The 23,838-nt window shown below is 50.8% G+C and overlaps 1 protein-coding gene and 1 long non-coding RNA gene across 2 annotated transcripts in view; one reads left to right on the forward strand and one right to left on the reverse strand.

Moving 5' to 3' along the window:
* On the forward strand, positions 1-8,447 carry LOC122239365. The gene is made up of 3 exons (XR_006218358.1): positions 1-265; positions 434-568; positions 8,370-8,447. It is a non-coding gene; the product is annotated as an uncharacterized LOC122239365 (long non-coding RNA).
* Positions 7,696-23,838, reverse strand: part of ZSCAN2 (zinc finger and SCAN domain containing 2) — a 20,408-nt gene continuing 4,265 nt past the window's right edge. Inside the window, 2 exon segments of the mRNA XM_042988000.1 lie at positions 7,696-10,275; positions 10,278-10,429. Of these exon segments, the coding sequence (XP_042843934.1) occupies positions 8,986-10,275; positions 10,278-10,429 (1,442 nt within the window). The 3' untranslated portion in view covers positions 7,696-8,985.

The following is a 23,838-nucleotide window of genomic DNA, read 5'->3' on the forward strand; positions in this document are numbered from 1 at the left end:
AGCAGACCCAGCGGAGGTGGTGTGGTCCTACCCGCTCCTCGACTGCTGGGGGCCCTGAGTGAGAGAGAGGGAGAGCCTTTGGGGGCCCGGGGTCTGCGAGTGCGCCGCCGAGACTCCAATTCAGATTTTTCGCCACTTAAGAAAGTACTTTTCCGGCATGGTTGTCCACTATGGCAGTGCTTTACCACCACCACCACCCCTCCGCGCACACACACGTCCGCCACACACCCTCATTTCCTGCGTGCACAGCCCTGGGAGATTTAAGGTGAATACTTTGACAGGATGAATACTATTGACGCTTATTCATTCCAACAATCAGCCGTGGAACATTAACTTTGGCCCAAGCCAAACACTCCCTCCTCCTAAGGAATGCAGGCCAGCAGAGGATGCATTTTTATGTATTTATTTTTTAATTTATTTTTTGTATCTCTAGGTCCCACTTGGGGCTCAAACTCATGACCCGAGATCAAGAGTGGCATGCTCCAATGACTGAGCCAGCCAGGCGCCTCTGGTGGATGCAATTTTAAAATGCTGCCCTGAACAACCCACATATCTCCAATGCAGTGTGGTAAGTGCTCAAAGGTGCCTTCAAAGAATGTGGCTGGAAAGAAATACTGGAGAGCGACTGGGAGAGCCCAAGAGGGTAGAAGGTGCGGCCTCAGGGGAAGGGGGCAGGAAATTGCATTTTATTGAGCACTTACATTGCATATTTTCTCTGGTTTGGATCTGATAATGAATCCTGCATAGTAGGCCTCACTCCCTCTTTAACAGATGAAAGGTCCAAAATTCAATTAAAGGTGGGTGAAGCTGATTATTCCCACAGAAGGGGCAGCCTTGGGGGGGGGGGAGGGGCAGGCAAGGGAAACACAGGATGGCAAGAGGGGCTTTCCAGAAAGCCCTAAGTCCAATTGTGAGTCTGGGCCAGGAGAAGGCTTTGGGTTCCCACCAGCAAGTCACGGAGAAGCTTTGCTTTTACACATTTTCTATTAGTTTAAGATTTCCCTTGAAAAGAGTTTCCTCTGTTGTTGTTGGTTTTTTTTAACGTTTATTTATTTTTTGAGACAGAGAGAGACAGAGCATGAACGGGGGAGGGTCAGAGAGAGGGAGACACAGAATCTGAAACAGGCTCCAGGCTCTGAGCGGTCAGCACAGAGCCCGACGCGGGGCTCGAACTCACAGACCGCGAGATCATGACCTGAGCCGAAGTTGGCCGCTTAACCGACTGAGCCACCCAGGCGCCCCTCCTCTGTTTAAAAAAAAAAGAAGAAAATTGAAAATTACTAATCCACGTCCCTGCCCTGTTACCTTAACTCAGGGAGCTCCTGAGCACATGGAACTTTCACTGGAAGCTAAATCAAGCAGGGAGAGTGTAGCCCCAAACACAAGTCATATCGACCATCAACACCACATCCAGTACTTGAAGGGAGAAGACACGCATACGTGTCCTCAAGCTGTGGGCCACGCCCCTCAAAGAATGGGACTAAAGGACCCCCAAAAGTCTACACACATGAGATACTTTCCCACTTGTGGCCTCCTGGTCCCTCAGAGGACAGTTGTCCTCAGAAACCTAGACAGGTGCGTTTTTTGGTGAAAGCAGGCTACGTCTAGGTCAGAGTTAGCAATATTACCACGGATAGGATTTTAGTGTTCTCTGCCATACAGAGTGACCGACCTCCTCCAAGCAGCCTTCTGGAGTGGGCACAGCAAGCACTGTCATCAGTTTTGCAGATGTGGAAATGAGGCTTCCGGAAGTGATTTGCCTCATCATAATGCTGGTTAGTGGCACAGGTGTGTCTAGAACCAGGTCTGGCAGGTCTCTAGGTTTTTTAAGTTTATTTTGAGAGAGAGAGAGACAAAGAGCATGCTTTGGGGGGAGGGGCAGAGAGGGGGGAGAGAGAGAGAGAGAGAGAGAGAGAGAGAGAGAACCCCAAGCAGGCTCCACACTGTCCGTGCAGAACCGGAAGCAAGGCCTGATCCCGAGAACAGCGAGATCACGGCCTGAGCCAAAATCAGGAGTCCATCATTCGACCAGCTGAGCCACCCAGACGCCCAACAGGTCTCTTTGGCTCGCAACCCACCATCCACTATGCCACAGACGCCAGGACACGAGTGGGAGGGAGACACAGGAGCCAGTAACTCTGAAGGCAGCACCATTTGGGACAGCTAGGAGCGGCAAATGGCTGTACGTCAGTTTCAGCAAGCGTTTGGTTTCTGGATCCCTGATGTATTTAGAAAAACATTGCACAGAGGTGTTTAGAAGCAGTGCATAAGGGGACAAGGATTTCCAGGTGAAGGAGATAAAAGCTTCTCCTCCAGGAATTCGACAGATGACAGCCACATATAATGAGTGGAGACTATGTTCCCTAGGCCCACTGGACCATCCATCCAACTCATTTAACCAGTGATACTAACTTACCTGCGCAAGGAGACCTGTCCAACAGGGAAACCTGGCAGAGTTAACAAGGCCATCTTGGGCGCTGAGCAGACAGCCTGGGGGGACACGGATAACAAGTGGTTTTGAAGCCCGGCATCTGTCCCCGGAGGGGCTCATGGCTGGCGTCTGCCTGTCCCTCACATGACCGCTTCCTTTCCTGTCCGGCTGCTCAAGCACTCTGTAATCACAAAGCCACCATTGCAGTCACTCAAGACCAGGAATAAGGGGTGCTCTGAAGGAGGCTTGTGATAGGAGATCCCCCACCATAAATTAATAATTGGAGTTCTAGATTCTCTTGGTCTCTTGGAAATTGAGTTAGCAGGAGCCTGCCACCCAGGGTCCGGTCACCTCTGGGTAACTGGGGAAATCCAGTCTCTGCACCAGAAAGGCTGGGGACCAGAACTCTGCGGTCAATTGGCCAAAGGTGCCCCCGCTGAGGCCTCCTGGCGGGCACGCCTGCCCTCAGACGCCAACAGTGTAAACAGGCAGTGGAGACGCTGTGTCTGCCAGGGCCTGGGAGCTCCAGGGGCCCGGGTGGTGTTTCCTTGGAGCCGGACTCCCCACCCCACAGCCGTTCCACAGCTGGCTCGGGCCTGCGAAGGGATGGAGAGTTCTCAGAGCTGGGACACTGGGAAGAGCCAGCAGGAGAGGGGGAACCGGGGGCAGGTAGGCCCTAGAGCCACAGCCCCTGCTGACACCAGAGGCATGAGCCCAGTTGCACCAGTGACTGGGTGGAGAGCCAAAGGGGATTCGCCACCAGCCGTCACCCCCCACCAGGCGAGGAAATCCTCTGTCTCAAAATCTGACCATTGTCCATACAGTCCTACTTCCACTTCCTCTGGGGCCTGGGGCTATGTTATCAAATCATGAGAGTAGAAAAAGGAAGGGCCCTAATATTCTGTCCAGAAATTTGAAAATACTTAACAGGGCCCGCCCGGGCAACAGGGGAGGTTAAAATGGCCGTGCGTGTGAAAAAACTCCAGGGCTGTCCCGGAGGGACTGTGAGTGCGAGCCCAGCACCCTGGGTCCCTGCTGAGCTCCCTGTGAGGAGACAGGACTGCAAAGTCAGGGATAAGGGGCTGGGAAGAGCCACCACCGGTCACGTGGCGCCGTGCAAGGCAGGACCAATTCCAGTTGTGGGATCTTCTTGCTACCAGCTACAGGGAAGCCTCGTAGCCGGTGTTGTTTGCATTTCAGTGTTTGGTTCTTTTCTCCATTTTTTCCCATGGGTACTTCTCAGGGCTTTAATAACACAGTGAAATAAAGCAGCAGGTGCCGGGCAGGTTACGCACCGGATTCCCCTCTGAGCCTCCACTCCCCCAGCCCCGAAGCGGGGATACGGACCTACCTCACAGGGTTGTCAAGATCAAGTGAGGCGTACGTGTAGAACGTAGCACAGAGCCTGTGCACAGCAGCTGCTCCCTGGGTTGTTGCTGTAGGCTAGTGTGGCTTATCATAAAGTATAAAAACGCAACCCAAAGGGAAGAAAAATTCCATGAAAAAAAGAAGTCTCTTTATGACTTGCCTCATATTGTAAAATGTCTACTAAAAGTCGGTGCGGGGGGGGGGGGTTGTGATTGGTGGCCCAAGTGTCTAGAACCAGGTCTGTCCAGCTCCCAACACTCCCTTTACCGTGCCAAACATGAGAACAGGGACAGGGTGACAAAGTACTGCTGGGCGTGGACCTGAGGGGCCTCTGGGATGTGGCGGTGCTGTTTCTTGATCTGGGTGCTGGTTACATGGGTGTGTCCAGTTTGTAAGAGTGCCATGAGCATACACTTTTGTGCACTTACCTGTGTTTTGTATTTTAAAATGGATATATAGGGGCACCTGGGCGGCTCAGTCGGTTAAGCATCCGACTTCATCTCAGGTCATGATCTCCTGGTTTGTGGGTTCAAGCCCCACGTTGGGCTCTGTGCTCACAGCTCAGAGCCTGGAGCCTGCTTTGGATTCTGTGTCTCCCTCTCTCTCTGCCCCTCCCCTGCTCACATTCTGTCTCTCTCTCAAAAATAAATGAACATTAAAAAAAAAAAATTTTTTTTAAATGTATATATTAAAATGGGGGGGGGGGCGGTTCTCAGAATATGTCATATAAACGCACTAGGATCAAAGGGTAAGAGTGAGATAAGATACACTCTCTTGATAAGATACATTGCTTGTCCAGACAAGAGAAACATTGTGTACTAGACTCAGCTACAGGAAAGAAAATGCCTAGTTTCCCACTGGCTTCTGACACCTGTGACATTTCAAAAATACGAGTTGTTTCATTAGGATACTGGTTAGTTTGGGGTTTTTTTATGTTTAGATTATTTAATTTAATATTTATTTATGGGTTTATTTTTAGAGAGACAGCACACGCTCATGAGTGCTAGCAGGGGAGGAGCAGAGAGGGAGAAAGAATCTTACGCAGGCCCCACAATCAGTGCAGAGCCTGATGAAGGGCTTGAGCTCATGACCGTAAAATCATGACCTGAGCTGAAGTCAAGAGTTGGAGGCTTAACCGACTGAGCCGCACAGGTGCTCGTTTTTTTTAAGGATTTAAACAAAAATTTTTTTTAAGAGGGAGTGAGTACACAATCGAGGAAGAGGGGCAGAGAGAGAGAGAAAGAAAGAGAATCTTTGGCTCAACACCCAGCGGGAAGCCCGATGTAAGGCTTGATCTCACAAACTGTTACATCATGACCTGAGCCAAAATCAAGAGTTGGACACTCAACCAACTGAGCCACCCAGGTGTCCCAAGATTTTATTTTAAGTAATCTCTGCACCCAACGTGGGGCTCGAACTTACAACCCTGAGATCAAGAATTGCACACTCCGCTGACTAAGGCAGCCAGGTGACCTGGTTAGTTGATTTTTATAGATGCCTTCGGCTGTGACTTCATTCACCAATAGCAGTCAATCCTAACTTAGGCAAGAGGCACTGAAGTTAAAACTCACTAACGTGTATTTATCATCGTATCAAAGGGAAGTGTGGGGAACTGAGTCCATTTTCCAGGTCAGAGTTTCGGGCTCCCCCTGCCTCTTGCATTTCTGTATATCTCCGAGAAAGGAACTCAGTTAGCAAAAAGTGAGTTCCTACCACATACCAAGTCCTGAGCTGGGTGCCAGAGATCAGTACAGGTGTGATCATAACACATAGAAGGCAGAGGGGCAGAATCATGTCTGAGGCTCTGAGGTTGGACAGTCCTTGGGTGCAGGACGCAGGGTGAGGTCTGCCAGAGAAGAGCAGGGAAGGCCTCACGAAGGAGACGGTACCCAGACTGAGTTTTCAGAAATGTGCAGGTGTGCCCTCGGGAGGCCAGGCATCCCAGAACAGAACAGGGGACAGCGGGAAGACAAGGCAGGCCCTGTGGAGCACATTCAAGGGGAGCGGCCAGGGGCGAGGATGGTCAGGGTACAGAGGTTCCTCAGAGGCCCGTCAGGAAGACTTCACCTGTGCTCCAAGGAACACAGCCTTTCTGTAGGATGGGGAGCCCTGGGGGGGTTAAACTGGGTAGTGAAGGGCTCACACTCAGGCTGGCTACAGTTGAGGATGAAGGAGGAGGCAGGGAGGGAGCCTGCGGGCTATTGCAAGCGGAAGGGTATGAACTATGCCCTGGGGGTGGGGTGAGGCGGGAGCCGGGAGAGATGTTAAATAGGCAGAACTTGCAGGGCTCCGGTCCCGACCGGCTCGGAGGGAGGGAGGGAGGGAGGAAGGAGTCTTGGGTGACTCCCAGGTTTGGGGTTGAGTGGGGCCACGCGATGGCAGTGCTACTCACAGAGCAAACACAAGGGAGGCCGGTAGGGAGGGGGCCTCCTGGACATGCTGGGTCTAAGGCTCTAGGAGACTGGAAAGCAGGGGTGGGGGAGTGACTGAGGGGGCGAGGCCCTGACCGGGAGAGCAGCGGCCGCTGGCGCAGGTGGAGATGGTTTACTGCTACCCTGAACGGTGGCTCTTGGCTGAGCCTGGAGGAAGTGAGGGTGCCACGGACAAGCTTGTTGCTCTGGGGCCGGGACGCTGAGGGAGGCCACACCGGACAGGTTCGGGGTTCTCAGGGAAGGTGAGCCAAGCTGGGTCTGGGAACGGCCTAAGCGGCCTAAGCGTGCAAGGAGGCCCCTGAGGGCCCAGGAGAGGGGAGTGAGCAAGTCACGGAGAGGACCTGCTGAGTTGGACATGGGGGACTCCCCGAGGGTGAAGCAATTGCTTTTTTTTTTTTCACCATTTATTCTAATTTGAAATTTGTCCCTAAATTTGTAACTGTCCCAAGGCTGTTCCCATGAAACAAACATGACAAAACCTCAATCCCTAAATGCATGTACATTCAGGGGAAATAGCCTTTGTTACAGAGGTGTGACTGAATCACAGGCAAAGACATGGCCGAAGGAAATCTGCTGGGGGGCCGAAGTAGTCCCCCCAAGGGGCCTGGGGCTTCCTGACGTCTTCCAGGGAAGAAGGCTGTGCCCTTGCATCCCACACGGAGCCGCACGAAGGCCAGTGCATGCTAAGCCCCCTCTGCCTCCACAGATCCGCTCCAGGGGCAGGCAGGACAGGAAGTGACGGACTCTCAAGCTTTCTAGGACCACAGACTGTCATCTCCCAACCTGATCTTCTGTCCCTTTTTTTCCTAAGATATTTTGTGTCCCTGCTAGGTAGAGAGGAGTAAAAAAAAAAAAAAAGTTTTGCAAAGCTTAATATCAGCTCTTTTCTTGAGACTTAGAGGAAGAGAATGCTAGTATCTTCTACGACCCAAATCCCAGAATTTGGTATCAGCTGGAAAGCCACCCTATCCATCCGGACAGGTGGGATTATTCCTCCTACGGAAACTTTATGGAGTTTTCCTAGAACCTAGTACCCAACACCGTGATGGTACTTAAGTCCTCAATGTTTGCCAAATAAGTGAATGATGGGGATTTCATGGCCTACGTGGCTTGGTTTCACAACCATCACTGCCTAGTTTAGAAACGTCCTCCTTGTGTCTAATCTAGTTGATTCTGGATAGAGATGATTCCCAACAGCCTCCTTAGGAGGCCGCTGGCTTCTTAGCCAAACCTGCCACTCCATCTTGGTTGACAGACCGGATGCAGAGTCGGCAAAGGACGGTGGACAGGTGTGTGCACCGGTCAAGCACACAGATCTTGGCTCACCCAAAGGTGTGTTCTTTGAAGCCACTGACTTTGACTCCCTGAAGGTCTTGGGCCACTTTTGGCCTAGGGCAGGAGGTGAGTGGGTGGGAAGTGAGGTGTGTGGGTTTGCTAATAGTCTGGTCCACATCAGAAGGCAGACACAGGCAAAGAATGAGACTATTTTATTAGGCAATGTTGAGCATCCGTTCTCTAAGAACCAAGGCCCGTGGTGAGCACAGGCTCCATGCGCTGGAGGAGGTGGTTTCGCATTTCCCAGAAACACTTTATCTGCTCTCCCCTTCCTCATAACAACCCCCTGACCTGCTACCATCCCCTGGTCTCTACGGTTTCGAGGCTCGAGGACCCAACCACAAAGCGCTGGTAGCACCCCCAGACCAAGGATGACACCTGTTAGAACAGCCCTTGATTCAAGCTCACATCCCTCCGGGGCACAGACTGTGTGTCCTCAAAATCAACACTTCCTTAAAAATATGAAAGTATACAAAAGCTACCAGACAGAATTCTATCTCTGCATATAGAACATAAAAAAGAGAAGAACGGGAATGGCCAGTGCAGAGAGATGATCTGGGGGCTGTTTATCTGTGGGGGTGAAGACACAGGCCCCCCTGAAGAGTGCAGGGCTGTTCCACCCTGGATGAGACAGAAACCACCATCGGCCAGGGGTAGGCAGTGGGGGTCCCCGACTTCACTTCCCACTCAAAAACCAAAACTCCACAAAAACCAGTGCATTCCCCCGGCAGCCGACTTCCCACGGGACAGTAAGCAGAGACACGGGCAAATGTGTACATCCCCGTTTATACCCTTCCTGGCAGGCCCTGTTCAGCTCTTAACCGACGGAAAGCCTACCAGGATGCTGGTTCCAGGGCATACAGCCTGGTGTTTAGGTGTTCCTGACGCTTTCTACAAACAGAAACGGCCTTTGCCTTCACGTGGAGGACCCAGAGCTAGACGAGCCCATCCACCCTGACCTGCCATCAAAGCCCAGGACGCACGCCAGGAAGAGTGGGTTTGGACGGGGCGCCCTGGCGTGCCAGCTGCTCGGGGTCAAGGCACCTCAACCCAGCGAGGTGGGGGCGAGACCACCAGCACCTGTGGACCGTATTTCCGAGGACTCAGCCTGGGCTGGGGGCACGCGGTCTTCCGTTCCACATGCAAAACACCCCACCCCCGCCCCACCCCGTCCCACTAGAGAGGGGACCGAGGCACAGAGCACCGGGACGCAGGACGCCAGTCGCGCCTGCAAAGGAAGCAGTGAGAAGACCCGACCCTCCGTCCCTGTGCCCTGTTCTGGGGGTTCGCCTGCGACCACCGAGGTGTGTTAGAGATGGCGACGGGGGAGGGCGAGGTCCCCGCAAAAGTCCCCAGAGACCGCTTAGGGAGCATGGCTCTCCCGGAGGGAGCTCGGGGCCCCGGGGCCCTTGTGCCGCCTCAGCCCAGCTTGTCCTTCACGTGAGTCCTCTGATGGGTGATGAAGTTGGAGCTGTTGCTGAAGCCCTTGCCGCAGTCGGGGCACTTGTAGGGCTTCTCCCCGGTGTGGGTGCGCTGGTGGACGATGAGCACCGAGTTCCAGCTGAAGCCCTTCCCGCACTCGGGGCAGCGGTACGGCTTGTCGCCCAGGTGGGCTCGCTGGTGCATGACGAGGACCGAGCCGCGGCTGAAGCTCTTGCCGCACAGGACGCACCGGTAGGGCCTCTCGCCCGTGTGCGTCCGCCGGTGCGCCGCCAGCTGGGAGCGCTGGCCGAAGCTCTTGCCGCAGTCGCCGCAGCGGTGCGGCTTCTCGCCCGTGTGGATGCGCTGGTGCTTGACGAGGTTGGAGCTCCAGCTGAAGCTCTCCCCGCACGTCAGGCACTCGTAGGGCTTCTCGCCCGTGTGCGTGCCCTGGTGCGCGATGAGGCTGGAGCTCTGGCTGAAGCTCTTGCCGCACTCGCCGCACTTGTAGGGCTTCTCCGGCAGGTGCGTCCTGCGGTGCGTGGCCAGGTTGGAGCTGCGGCTGAAGCTCTTGCCGCACTCGCCGCACCGGTAGGGCTTCTCGCCGGTGTGCGTCCTGCGGTGCGTGATGAGCGCCGAGCTCTGGCTGAACCTCTGCCCGCAGTCGGGGCACCGGTAGGGCTTCTCGCCCGTGTGGATGCGCTGGTGCCGGATCAGGTTGGAGTTGTAGCTGAAGCTCTCCCCGCACTCCTTGCACGCGTACGGCTTCTCGCCGGTGTGGATGCCCTGGTGCGTGTTAAGGCTCGAGCGGTTGCCGAAGCTCTTCCCGCACTCGGGGCACGAGTAGGGCTTCTCCCCCGTGTGGGTCCGCTGGTGGGCGATGAGGTTGGGGCTCCTGCTGAAGCTCTTGCCGCACTCGGCGCACTGGAAGGGCTTCTCCCCCGTGTGGATCCTCTGGTGGGTTATGAGGTTGGCGCTCCGGCTGAAGCTCCGCCCGCAGTCCCTGCATTTGTAAGGCTTCTCCCCCGTGTGGGTGGTCTGGTGTCTGCTGAAGTTGGAGCCGTCGCTGAAGCTCTTCCCGCACTCGCCGCACTTGTAGTACTTCTCCCCCGTGTGGGTCCGCTCGTGCGTGATCAGGTGGGACTTCCGGCTGAAGGTCTTCCCACACTGCGGACACTCGTAGGGCTTCTCCCCCAGGTAGGTGCCCTGAAGGCCGATGAGCCGTCCCACCTCCCGGCCCTGGGCCGCCACCTCCCTGCGGCCCCCGGCCGGGGCCCCTCCCCGGCGCCCCCCGGGGGGCCACGGTCTCTCTCCAAGTCGCCTTCCCAGTCAGGCCGCTGAGTGCCCGCCCCGTCGGGCCTCTCCGGCAACATCTGCCCTGATTCCGCGCCCTCGAACACATCTTGATTGCAGTTCTCCCCATCCTCGCTCTGGATCTCAAAATCTGAAACAGGGAAGAAAAACACGTTTCTTCAGTTTGTACTCAACCTCCTGTAATGATGAGGAAAGGAAAGGAAAGCAGAGTGAAATCTTTTACGAACTAAGCTTTGTTTTCAAAGCGGGCTCCAAGCTTGGGGCACCTGGGTGGCTCAGTCAGTTAAGTGTCCAACTTGGGCTCGGGTCACGGTCTCCCAGTCCCTGAGTTTGAGCCCCACGTGGGGCTCTGTGCTGACAGCTCGGAGCCTGAAGCCGGCTTCAGATTCTGCGTCTCCCTCTCTCTCTGTCCCTCCCCTGCTCACGCATGCTCTCTCTCTCTCTCTGTCACAAAAATAAACACTAAAAAAATAAAAATAAATAAAGTAGGTCCCATGCCCAATGCGGAGCTCCAACTCACAACCCTGAGATCAGGAGTCACACGCTCTACTGACTGAGCCAGCCAGGCTCCCCTAAAATTTAAACTCATGAAAATGAAGAGGCCAAGGAATACTCAAAACTTTTAAAAACCACGTGGATTTCTGGGGCGCCTGGGTAGCTCAGTCAGTTAGGTGTCCGACTTCAGCTCAGGTCGTGATCTCATGGTTCGTGAGTTCGAGCCCCTCGTTGGGCTCTGTGCTGACGGCTCAGAGCCTGGAGCCCGCTTCAGATTCTGTGTCTCCTTCTCTTTCTGCCCTGCTTGCGCTCTGTCTCTGTCTCACAAAAATAAAAAAAAATGTTAAAAAAAAAAAAAGAAAGAAAAAAACCAGGCTGATTTCCTTTCCTTCTGATTATCTGGTTGTCAGACCTCATACCCATGTGGTAATCACCCAGAATTTCTAAGACTTAAAGATTCGGGTCCCACATCTATATCTGTTTCTCCACTGGGAAATGAAGTCAGGTGGGGATGTGAAAATCCTAATCAAGGGAAAACAACAGGGAACACAATGACCCCCAAAACTCACCAAGGTGCCATATGCCTAACAGGTGCTCAATTAAATTTGGTGAATGAATGAATACGTTTTTCATTGGTGCCGGAGAAATTTCCCTAAAATTCAGTCTCTTTTCAGGGGTGCCTGGGTGGCTTAGTTAAGCATCCAGCTCTTGGTTTCGGCTCAGGTCGTGATCTCATGGTTTCATGAGTTCGAGCCCCGCGTCAGGATATTCTCTCACTCTCTCTCTCTACCCTTTCCCCACTCACGCTCTTTCTCTCTCTCAAAAATAAATTAAAAAGCTTTAAAAAAAAAGATTATATAATAATCTCATGCATCACACTATAGTGTTAATAATCTAACTAGATTTTAAGTAAGACAGACGAGATAACAGGGCCTCTGCAAAAAGGACTTCCAGGTGTCTATATAGATGACTGGAAGCAAGTGGGCAGTTAAAAGAGCCCTAAAATTTCTCTGCAGTAGAATGGACCTCCCATCGGTAATACAAAGTATCTACCTTCCAGAAACTTGTCAAACTACCGCCCAGTACTTATCAAACATTTGGGTGAAAGAAGTCATTCGGGAGGATCCCCGAAAAGACATGCATTCCCTTCCTTAACAGAGAGACTCTGAAGTCTATCCCAGGATCAAACCAGAGCAGTGGAGAGCCGTTAGCCTGGATCCCACTGTTCTGATCCTCACAGAACTGAACCGTGTGTTGATTTAATGACTCTGGCCCATAGTCACGAGCAGTCGGAGAAGCGTCATCAGAAATTAATGGCTGTCGGGAACGTTAACACTGCCAGGAAGTTGTTGGCAACACTGTTTATACCACACAATGTCCTCTTGATGAGCCAGAAGGAAATTTCCCTGTAACCGAAATTCCCAAAAGAACCACTCTCTGATCAACACATTTGTGTTTGCCTCACCCCTCTGGTTATGGCTCCCCCTCTCTGCCTTGCCTGCTTGGAAGCTTGGAGTCAAAAGCTCAGAGAAAGAATACTGGATGTTTGTCCCGCCCCCAATCTGTGTTCTTTCATCTCATTTTCCCCTCCCATTATTTTCTTTTTTGCTATAATTTCCTTGTGCCCCTTTCTTTTTTCTTTCTTTTTTCTGTTCTTTCTTCTTTTCTTTCTCCCTTCCTTCCTTCCTTCCCTCCCTTCCCTTTCTTTCTCTCTCTTTCTTTCTTTTTGGCTAATCTCCGTAACGTTCCAATTTTAGTATATGTGCTACCGAAGCGAGCACCCTTGTGCAGTTTCTGTAAGCTGTCTTTAATTCTTTTTTGGAATTCTGTAGGGTACAGAAGTAAATCAATGATTTATTGATAAGGATGATAGGCTGATTATCCCTAACACCTAACTTAAGACCTCCAGAAAAGAGCAGATCCATCCAGAGCAGGGAAAACAATTAGTAAAATAATTATACAAAGTCCTAGTGACATTCTCATGACTGAAGCTAAGAAATCGTTTATTTTTTTTTTAACGTTTATTTATTTTTGAGACAGAGAGAGACAAAGCATGAACGGGGGAGGGTCAGAGAGAGGGAGACACAGAATCTGAAACAGGCTCCAGGCTCTGAGCTGTCAACACAGACCCTGACGCGGGGCTCATGAGATCATGACCTGGGCCGAAGTCGGCCGCTTAACCGACTGAGCCACCCAGGCGCCCCAGAAATCATTTATTTAAAGTTAGATGCTTGATTCCATGATTATGAGTTTCTGTAAGGTAAGGTAAATTTCCGTATGTGCACATGATCAAATCTGCCACACATCCCTCAGGGAGAACCCGGGTTCCAGCCGTGCCATCAGTCAATACTGGCTGAGACTGTATTTAAACTCACAGGTAGACATAAGGGTACATTTCATGCTCACTAACACACACTCTGCTGGTAGTGTGTGGGCCCCTACACCTGCCCTCTGGCCCCAGGTCTCCAGGGACCGGTGCATGTCCCCACGCGGCCAGGACCAGGAGTTCTGCGCGTCCTCGGCTTCCTGCAACGGTTTCCCAAGGTTCTAGCACAGAGGTCTGCCATCACCACTCTTCTACAAGGTCCTCCAGGCAGACGCCCTGCCCTGGTTTATTTTCGGCAAGCCAACACTACCCAAGACATGTTTTTAAAATGACTTTAGTAGTTGTTCTCTTCTGAACAAGGACACTAGCTCATAAGCTTTTCCGCTGCCTTAAAATCAGAAAAACTGGTTGGTGTGTTCTGCAATGAGCTCAGAAGCAACAGGGAAGATGAACAGAACCCAAACTCCATTTGCAGTGAGATTAGGGAGCAGATTAATCTGCAGACACCAAAATACATACAAGGGCTTCCAAAAACAGCAGAGACTGGGCAGAGGCCGAGGAGGCAGGAAGTGAAGAGAATAAACATGGAAAGTGGGTGCGGGGGGAGTGGGGGGGGGGACTAAGGGCAACTGATCTCAATAAGCTCAGAAAGTCACTTCCTGAAGGTAAGGGACGCGCCCTCAAGAGCAACAGTGCATGTGGGACCTGGGCAAGCGGGGCTGGCTTTGGGAGGTCAGGCTGCAACCAGAATCACCCACATGAGCCACCTATGCAGGGAGCGTCTGTTTCTGGGAAGCGGAGAAGGAGAGAGCCTCTGACCCTCACATTAATCATGGGAATTATTCCTGAGAAGGCGACATAGGTCACGCGTTAAGACAACACTAAGCAAAGCAACTGCCCGTAGGAAGGCCGGCTGCGAAGTGAACGGTCGAGAAAGAGCCGGAGCGGTGGTGGCAGGGCCCCGGGAGGCAGGGGAAGTCTGGAGACGAGAGGACAAGATGAGGACACAAAGGAAAAGAGGCAGATGGGAAAGCTCAGAAAGGGGGAAGGGGGACCCAAATGAGAAAAGCAGTGAAAAGAAGGGGACAGAGAAGATGAGGGGATTAAAGAGAAGGGCGGAAACGGACAAAAGGAGAGGCCACACGCACAGAACTGGAGTTAGCGAGGAAAGAGAACTAAACCAAGGAACAGGACAAACACTAAAAGTGTAACCGATGAAGCTACAAGGACCCTTGAAAGGTGCGCGGTGTCAGGAAAACCAGCCCAGAGTGGTTAGCGACGAGACAGGGGACGACAAGGCCCCAATCACTCACATGGGGGAGGAGAACCAGCTGGGCTGAGACTTCTCCACGGGGACATTCAGCGCCTCAGGCGGCAAGAGCCGCGAGGCAGCCCAGGAAAGCAAAGGTAGGCCGGGGATCTCACGTTCAACAAAACCCCCAAGGATCAGGCCTGCAGGCAAACAGCGCTGAATCTGCACAAAGTCACAGAATGTGGGTCCTGGGAGCCCTTCTTGAAGAAACTACCAGGAGGTGAGCTTCGGTCAACCAAGAGATGAAGGCAACCCTGGAGCAAAAGGGCTGGGGATGAACGCCTGATAGCAAGTCTCACACTACTGGGGCGATTACGGTGAGAAAAGAGAACGTCAAGTTTACAGAGCGGTGCAGAAGTGATACTCTAGCCAAAATCGGGGCTGAGAGAAGGTGGCTGGGAGACGGGACGTGTTCACTGATTGCCTCATCTGGATACCCAGGAATTCAAAGCGCATCACTAAAAATTGGCAAATTGTGCACTCGAAGTGTGTCTTTATCGGTACAAAAACGGGCGCCTGGGTGGCTCGGTAGGTTAAGTGTCTGACTTCGGCTCACGTCATGATCTCGCAGTTCGTAAGTCAGGCTTTGTGCTGACAGCTCAGAGCCTAGAGCCTGGAACCTGCTTTGGATTCTGTGTCTCCCTCTCTCTCTGCCCCTCCCCTACTCGCCCTCTGTCTCTCTCAAAAATAAGTAAACATTAAAAAAAATTTTTTTAATAAATAAACATTAAGGAGCGCCTGGCTGGCCCGGTCAGTGGAGCGTGCGACTCTTGATCTCGGGGTTGTGAGTCTGAGCACCATGTTGGATGTAGAGATTACTAAAAAAAAAAAAAACTTGAAAAAATCTTAAGATTACTGACTAAAATCAGGGGTGGGGAGGAGAGGGACTATCTTTGCCAGATGTTAAAACCTATTACCAAATCTCAAGAATGAAAATATAAATTGACAATAAGACCAACAAAACAACACAGTAACTCTAGAAATAGACTCAAAGGACATGTGAATTCAGAATTTGATGCAGGTGTCACATGAAAAGACAGACGAGTGGAAGGGAAACAAGAATCCGTATAATGACTCTGGGACTTTAACGTATGATAAAGGCAGCCTCTCAAATCCGTGGAGAAGAAACACGACATTGAGTAAATGAGGCTGGACGACTGGTTAGGCCACATGCAAAAATCTGAGTTGGATCCCATACCAGGAAAAATCCCAACTAGATCGAAGATTTAAATGTAAACAAAACAAAAACAGTGTGGAACAATTAGATGAAACTATGAGAGAATTCCCTTATAATAGGAAAGCTTTTAAAAGTGATGCTTAACTTTATGTGATTATCTTCTGTCACCTCATTACACCCCCTCCCGCCGTCTGCAGCTTAAGAACCAGTCCTACCCCCCTTTACTAGACAAAGAGGCAAGACCGTGATATTCCAGGAAAGGCCAAAGGAGGGACGGGAGTTCTTTAAAAGCTGCTTTCTGACAGCAGAGAGGCACAGGAGCCATTCTGAAGGACAGAAGAGTGGCCCTTCGAGTGCTCTGCCTTCACAAGGGCCTCCACGGGAAACACTATCACCGAGGTGGGAAGGATGAAGGATCCTGGCCCCTTCCGAGCATCTCCTCAAGAAAGACGGGCACGGGTGAAGTCAAAAGAGTACAAAGTAGGGGTGTCCGGGTGGCTCAGTCAGTTAAGCGCCCAAGTCTTGACCTCAGCTCAGGTCTGGATCTCAGGGTCGTGAGTTCAAGCCCCGCGCTGGGTTCCACGCTGGGTTCCACACGCTGGACATGCAGCCTACTCAAAAAAAAAAGTACAAAGTAGAGTGCATTTGAGCTCAGGCAGCTCCCTCCTTTTTTTATTGGTGGCCAATGAAGAGCATGAAGATTCAGAAACGGCTAGGTCAGATGCACGGGGAGTGTCTTCACCAACACGTGATGCGTGGGGCGGGAAGAGCCGGTCCGGGCTGGGAATTTTCTTTCCAAAGGAACCTCACGAGTCGACGTCGTATCTTCTGTTATAAGATGCCAAGAGGAGCATATTCTGCGGATGTAGCTGCAAAGAGGGAGGCTGGCGGGAAGGAAGGAGGATGTGGTAGGAAGGCCCAGATCTCCAGGACAGAAAACTCCAGAGATGAGTCAGGTGTTAAGGAAAGAAGGAAGAGAGGGTCACATTTTCTAAATAACTTCTCTCCCCTAAAACTACTGAAGTAGCAAAGAAGTTCCTTTATCTATGTGGAGACTTTAAAACGAAGGTTTTGGACTGTCCTGTGCAGTTTAAGAACTGATGAGCCTCACACACACTCTTTATTCAGATTATGCCATTTTCAGACAGTGTGAAGTACTATGAAAGCAATAAAATAGGGTTAATGTGAAAGCCAGCGACCAGAGGGCCCCTCTGAGAAGCTGATATCTGGCCAAGATGGGACCATTGGTCTAACTGACTTTTTCTTTTTTGATATTTATTTATTTTGGGGGGGGGGGGATGAAGAGAGAGAGGGAGACAGAGGATCTGAAGCTGGCTCTGTGCTGACAGCAGAGAGCCCAACATGGAGCTCGAACTCACGAACCGTGAGATCATGACCTGAGTCCGAGTCGGACACTGAACCGACTGAGCCACCTAGGTGCTCCTCTGAATGACTTTTTTTTTTGTAAAAAAAAAAAAAATTTTTTTTTTTAACATTTATTTATTATTGAAAGACAGAGAGACACAGGGCATGAGCAGGGGAGGGGCCGAGAGATGGAGAGACACAGAATCTGAAACAGGCTCCAGGCTCTGAGCTGTCAGCACAGAGCCCAATGCGAGGCTCAAACTCACGAGCCGCGAGATCATGACCCGAGCCGAAGTCGGACGCTTAACCGACTGAGCCACCCAGGCGCCCCTGAATGACTTTTTCTTAAATAAACTTTACGCACAATGTGGGGCTCAAACTCATGACCCTGATATTAAGGGTTGCATGCTTCAGCAGCTGAGCCAGCCATGTGCCCCTCCTCCAACTGACCTTAACAGTTATCTATACAGTATCGACCCAGTTGATTTATTCATATGCTTCACTGTAAACACAATTAGCAAGCTTGTTCCTCTTGGACATAGCGCTTAATTACCCACTTACTAACAGCGCCATATATATTTGTCTGTGACTAACTTCAGGTTTTAGAAAGTATAAAAAGATTGTCAAAAATGCACCCCTGAGGGGCGCCTGGGTGGCTCAGTCAGTTAAGCATCTGACTTCGGCTCAGATCATGATCTCGCAGTTCGCGAGTTCTAGCCCCGCATGGGGCTCTGCGCCGACAGCTCGGAACCTGGGGCCTGCTTCGGATTCTGAGAGTGTGTGTCTCTCTCTGTCCCTCCCCTGCTTGTGCACACCTGCTCTTTCTCTCAAAAATAAATAAATAACATAAACCTTTTGAAAAATGCATCCCCAAGACAGACTTCAAATTTATTGTTCTCTCCCTGTGCGCTGCTGGTGGGAATGTAAAATCATGCAGCCACTATGGAAAACAGTGTGGCGGTTCCCCCCAAAAATTAAACACAGGCTCACCACATGATCTAATAATTCTACATCTGGATCTTTACCCAAAAGAACTGAAAGCAGGGACGCAAATAGGTATTCTGACATCCATGTTCATGCATTACTCATAACAACCAAATGTTGAAAACAACCCACACATCTATCAACAAATGAGCGAATGAAATATTATTCGACCTTGCAAAGGAATAAAACTCTGACCCATGCTTCTACACGGATGAACCCTGAGGACATTGTGCTAAATGGAATAATAAGCCGGACACAAAAAGGTAAATGTTGTGTGATTCCTCTATATGAGGTTCCTGGAGGAAGCTTATCATAGGGGCAGAAACGACAATGGTTGCCAGGGGCCGCGGGGGAAGAAGGAATGGGGTGTTACTGTTCAATGCGCACAGAGTTTCAGCTCGAGAAAAGGAAGAAGTTCTGAAGATGAATGATGGTGGTGACAATTGTACCACAATATGAATATATCTAATGTCACTGAAGTGTACACATAAAAGTGATTAAAACGGCGGGCCACCTGGGTGGCTCAGTCGGTTGGGCGTCCGACATTGACTCAGGTCATGATCTCATGGTCGTGGGGTCGAGCCCTGTGTCAGGCTCTGTGCTGACAGCTCAGAGCCTGGAAGCCTGTTTCAGATTTGTGTCTCCCTCTCTCTCTCTCTCTCTGCCCCTCCCCCACTCGCGTTCTGTCTCAGTCTCTCAAAAATAAATGAACATTAAAAAAAATTTTTTTATGGTTAAAATGGCAAACTTTATATTCTGTAAATTTTATCACACTAAAAAAAAAGAATATATGGCTCACCTCTATCAAATTTAAAATAGGTGACATTACTTCCTAATTCTGAAGTTAATTTTATTTATTTTTTTAAATTTTTTTTTAATGTTTATTTTTATTATTTTTGAGACAGAGAGAGACAGAGCATGAACGGGGGAGGGGCAGAGAGAGAGAGGGAGACACAGAATCGGAGGCAGGCTCCAGGCTCTGAGCCATCAGCCCAGAGCCCGACGCGGGGCTCGAACTCACGGACCGCGAGATCGTGACCTGAGCCGAAGTCGGACGCTTAACCCACTGAGCCACCCAGGCGCCCCTGAAGTTAATTTTAAAAGATTAAATAAACTCTCAGAAAGGCAGAGAATTCTCAGAAACATGCTATTAAGTTTCAGATGGTCCAGTAGGCAAAAGAATAGTATCTTGTTGTAATGAGTATTTCCCTGATCATTCCTAAAGTTGAACATCTGGTTTCATAAAGTTACAATTTACTTTTCATTTCTAAATTGCCCGTTCATATCTTTTATTTATTAATTTTGAGAGAGAGAGAGAGAAAGAGCTCACATGCATGAGCTGGGGAGGGGCAGAAAGAAGGAGAGAGAGTCCCATGCAAGCTCCAAGCTGATAGCTCCACTGGGGGTGTGTGTGGGAGCCTCGATCCCGTGACCCACGAGACCATGACCTGAGCCGAAATCAAGAGTTAGACGCTCAACCAACTGAGTCACCCATGCACACCCCCGACCATGCATATCTCTTAATTACCTTTCATTGTTCTGGGTTGACTCTTCTTATGATTACGGAACCTCTCACAGATCAAGGATCTTGGGCGCTTATCTGCTACACCGCAGACTTTGCTGCAAATATTTCCAGTTGGTGCACTGTTTTTTAACTTTGTGCATAGTACCTTTTTTACACAAAGGACTTTTCTGTTTTCCTGTGTCCAATCCATCTTTGAAGATTGCTGTCTTGCTTAAGAAGGCCTTCTCCACCACAAGATTATAAAAAGATTCTCCTACGTGTCATTCCAGGTCTTTTAGAGTAGAGAGCTAGAATCCATCTGGACTTTATTTTTGTCACTTGTGAGGCAGTATCTATTTCTGTGTAAGTTATGAAATGAGGATCCAATTTTGTTTTTTCAAAATGGCGAGACCACCGTCCAAATACCATTCACTAAACAGTTCTCGAATTGCCATATGACCTTTTTCTTCCCTTCTGGGTTACTGAACAAAAGCTGCAGGCCAAGCTCAGGCGAAAGCAATGGTTCCTGGATTTTCCCACCCAGGACACAGGCTCTAGACTCACGTGCACAGCACATCCCCGCTGGGGTTCAAGGGCCGTGCGTGACCCCTGCCTGGCCAGACGCCTCCTCTTTCTCTCTCACACCAGAAAGCATAACACAGCGAGTGTGCGGAAAACCGCTATCACTAGGGAGATAAACCTGAATTTACTGTAATTCATTTACAACAATGAAATAAATTAGTCACAGGCTTTGGCACTTTAGCATGGGTTAGGCTTCAAATTCTGGTAAAGCCCCTCCCACCTGACTGCGACACACCAGTGCCTCAACACCACCGTCAGAGCCATTGGTCGAAAACGCAGGCGTTGACTGGGCTACAGCTTGGGGCCCAGTCGAGCTCCCCCCGTCGGAGCGCCGTCCTGGCAAGCCTGGCAGGAACCTGCTCATGCCTGAGCGACTGGGAGCGCTGTTTCTGTCCCTCCTGCACTCTGGCCGCTTGAAAGCTTAACCGCTGATAAAACCGGCAGTGAGCTCGGTTAGCAGTTTAAACGAGTGACTGCCGAACATCCTACAGGTATGACATTCCGTCTAAGAGCTCTGTGTGGTACACATTTCAGGTATTTACGTGAATTACAGGTGATTTTTGTTTTGAGGCTGAGAATCGTAGCTTTATTTATTTTTTTACTTTTTAATGTTTGCTTATTTTTGGGAGACAGAGAGACACAGGGTTGAGTGGGAGAGGGACAGAAAGGGAGGGAGACACAGACTCCGAAGCCGGCTCCAGGCTCCGAGCTGTCAGCACAGAGCCCGACATGGGCTCAGACCCACAAACTGCGATATTGTGATCTGAGCCGAGGTCAGCCGCTCAACCGACTGAGCCACCCAGGCGCCCCAAGAATCGTGGCTTTAAAAAGACAGACACCTTCTCTGCTCTCCTTCTTAAGAAAAACAAATGTATTTGCTCTGTTGTCATAAAGGGAGCATTTTGCTGTGGCAGAAAACTCAGAATAGGTCACCTGTTGCCTGTGCTCAAAAGCCAGATGATTCTAAAGATGGCTGGAGAGGTCAGCTGTGACTCTGGCTCGACTGTTGGACAAGAGTAGGTCTGAAGCGGACAACCTCCAATGCTCTCTAAGCCAGAGCAGTGCCTCTCAAACTTCCACGTGCAGACGAACCACCTGGAGATCTCGAATGCAGATTTGGCTTCACTTGGGTTGGGGTGAGACTGAGTGTACCTTTCTAACAAGCACCGGGTGATTGCAGTATCTTTGGTCCACAGGAACCAGGCTCTAAGCAGTGGTTCTGAAATTTTGCTGCATCTTAGGACCACTCGGGAGCTTTCAAAACTTCCTTGCCTGGGCCACACCTCATGGCAACTAAATCAGAAAATCAGAATCCCTGGGAGTGGGCTCTGGGACCCCAAGTGGTTCCCAAGTGTGGTCAAATTTGAGAACCAGAGGTGTAGCATGGTGGCCCGCGAAGTGGAGACAGCATCAGGATCGCTCGGGGGGCTTGTTAAACCCCCCATGCTCAAAGTTTCCGGTTCCATCGGTCCGGGGTGGGGCCCAGGAATTTCGTTTCTAACACATTTCCAGATGACGCTGATGCTGCCGGTCCAGGGACCACACATTGCACTAATGATCAGAGGACTGATCTATCAGGAATTTATCCATCTTGAGCCCAATAATTTCCCTTTGCTCCCCTCTCATGTCAGCAGTCTCTTTTTTGGGTGATGGAGCTTCTGTGGGATAAAATCTATGTATCAGGAGAGAAGCATTTCCCCATTCCTCTGATGTAGCACCAACACTGTAGTGGGGAGTCTGGGGAAGGCCACCGTGGCATGAGTCCGCCAGTCTGCAGGCTCCAACAGTGTCTGCTTACCTCTTACAGAAAGTTGGATGAAACCTGGGTGAAGCAATTACAGAATAGCACCGGGTCAAACTGCCTCAATTCTACAGTGGCTAGGGGCGCCGGGGGGGCTTAGTTGGTTGAGTGTCCCAACTTCGGTTCAGGTTGTGATCTCACAGTTGGTGAGTCCGAGCCCTGAGTCAGGCTCGCTGCTGCCAGCGCAGAGCCTGCTTCAGATTCTCTGTCTCCCCCTCTCTCTGTTCCTTACCCCGCTTCCACGCTCTCAAAAATAAATAAACATTTAAAAGTATAAAAATAAAACAAAAGCTTAGCACGGCTTCCTCAAGGAGAGGCGGAAAGCCTGGAATGAAGAAGCTGTCTGCCTCCTTCGTGGACTGTGCAGGGGAGCGTCTCCACACCTGCAGATGGGCAGGAAGGATTTACTTATTCATACCAATAACACTTCGTGAGTTCCCATTGTGAGTGGGGCACTGTGTGCAGTGCTGAGGGAGAAGGAAGGAAAGGAAAGAGGGAAGGAAGGAAGGAAGGAAGGAAGGAAGGAAGGAAGGAAGGAAGGAAGGAAGAAGGAAGGAAGGAAGGACAGAAGGAAGGAAGGAAACGAAAGGAAGGAGGGGTAGGACGGAGGGAGGGAAAGGAAAGGTAAGAGGTTCCATGCCTTCTGGGATTTTATAGGTTCCTAGAAGAACTAAGTCAACCCTTCACATAACTGGAAAACAACATGGAACATAATCAAAAGCTAAAGGACAAGGGGGTTCCAAACGCCCTGGGGGAGATGGTTTCTGGAAGAGATGATCAGGGACGCTCTTGGGTGGCTGGACCTAGGGACAGGAAGAGGGACCAGAAGTAAGGACAGCTTTATGGAGGGTATCTCCAAGGGTATGCAGTCAAAGGACTCCCGGGGTTTTCTCACACAGGGACGGGACAAAGCCATTCCAACTCAGAATTCAGGAGCACAGATGAATGCTAGAAAGCACCAGCTACGTTCAAGGAACAGCAAGATCTGGTGTGAATGGAGCAGGGGCAGTGACGTGATGACCGAGGGCAGCCGCAGGGCAGGTCACACAAAGCCCCGGTCCCGGGCCGAAGAAAGAGGTTGTGCTGGATTTGGAGACACGGGGGAACTCACGACGAGTTTTCAGCAGGAGAGCGCCCGATCACTCAGGTGGGACTGGAACAGGGGCAGGGACGGGGAGGAAGCCATGCCTCCTACGGGGGTGCCGGTGAGAAATACCAAGGACCTGGCTCAGGGCTGTGAATGGGGACGAAAGTGTCCTTGGGAAACACAAGGAGAGATGAGTGTTACCACCTCAGCTATTCACACAAGTCCTGTCTTAACTGAACTTACAAGAACCTTCAAATGGGAGTACCTAGACGTGCCTGGTAGTGAAACATTAAATAACCACTGTCTAACCAGGCCTTGCAATGTCCGGTGCTGGATAAACGTGTCCAAAGGTCCCGAGCTGCACAAACAGAACGGAGGTCAAGTGGTCTTACGCTGAATAAATGAGAAAGGACGGAGACGATCACAGGTGTGCCTCTGAGTAATCACCGGGAGGGGGGGCGACGGGGGCAGGCGACTTTGTGAAATGAATGGAGACCAACAAAGCCGATCGCAAGGGCAGAAGACAGAGGACCGAAGAACCCATCTTGGATGTTCTGGGGCTGATAAGAGGCACAGAGCCCTGCAGCAAGCCAGGTGGGGAGGGTCGTAGCAGGGGTGCCTGTAACCACCTCAGACACCTGCCGAGACCTGACCCTCTGCTTTGTGACTTCCCCAACTAAACAACCCAGGGGTCACTCCTCAGCCCTCAACCCCTCTGGCCTCTCCACAGCCTCAGACTGAAGAGCCTGAAGTTCATCACAAGCTTGTCACATCTGTCAAGAGACAGGTAAATTAAGTTTTTAGGATAGGATGACAGATTTTTGGTTTTGTTTTCTTAAATAGGAAGAGTAAAATCAAAAGTTATTTTTCAGGGCCAAAGAAACTCAGGTACTTCGCTTCAAATAA

This window comes from Panthera tigris, chromosome B3 (genome assembly GCF_018350195.1).
Source record: "Panthera tigris isolate Pti1 chromosome B3, P.tigris_Pti1_mat1.1, whole genome shotgun sequence".
NCBI classification, from domain to species: Eukaryota; Metazoa; Chordata; class Mammalia; order Carnivora; family Felidae; genus Panthera; species Panthera tigris.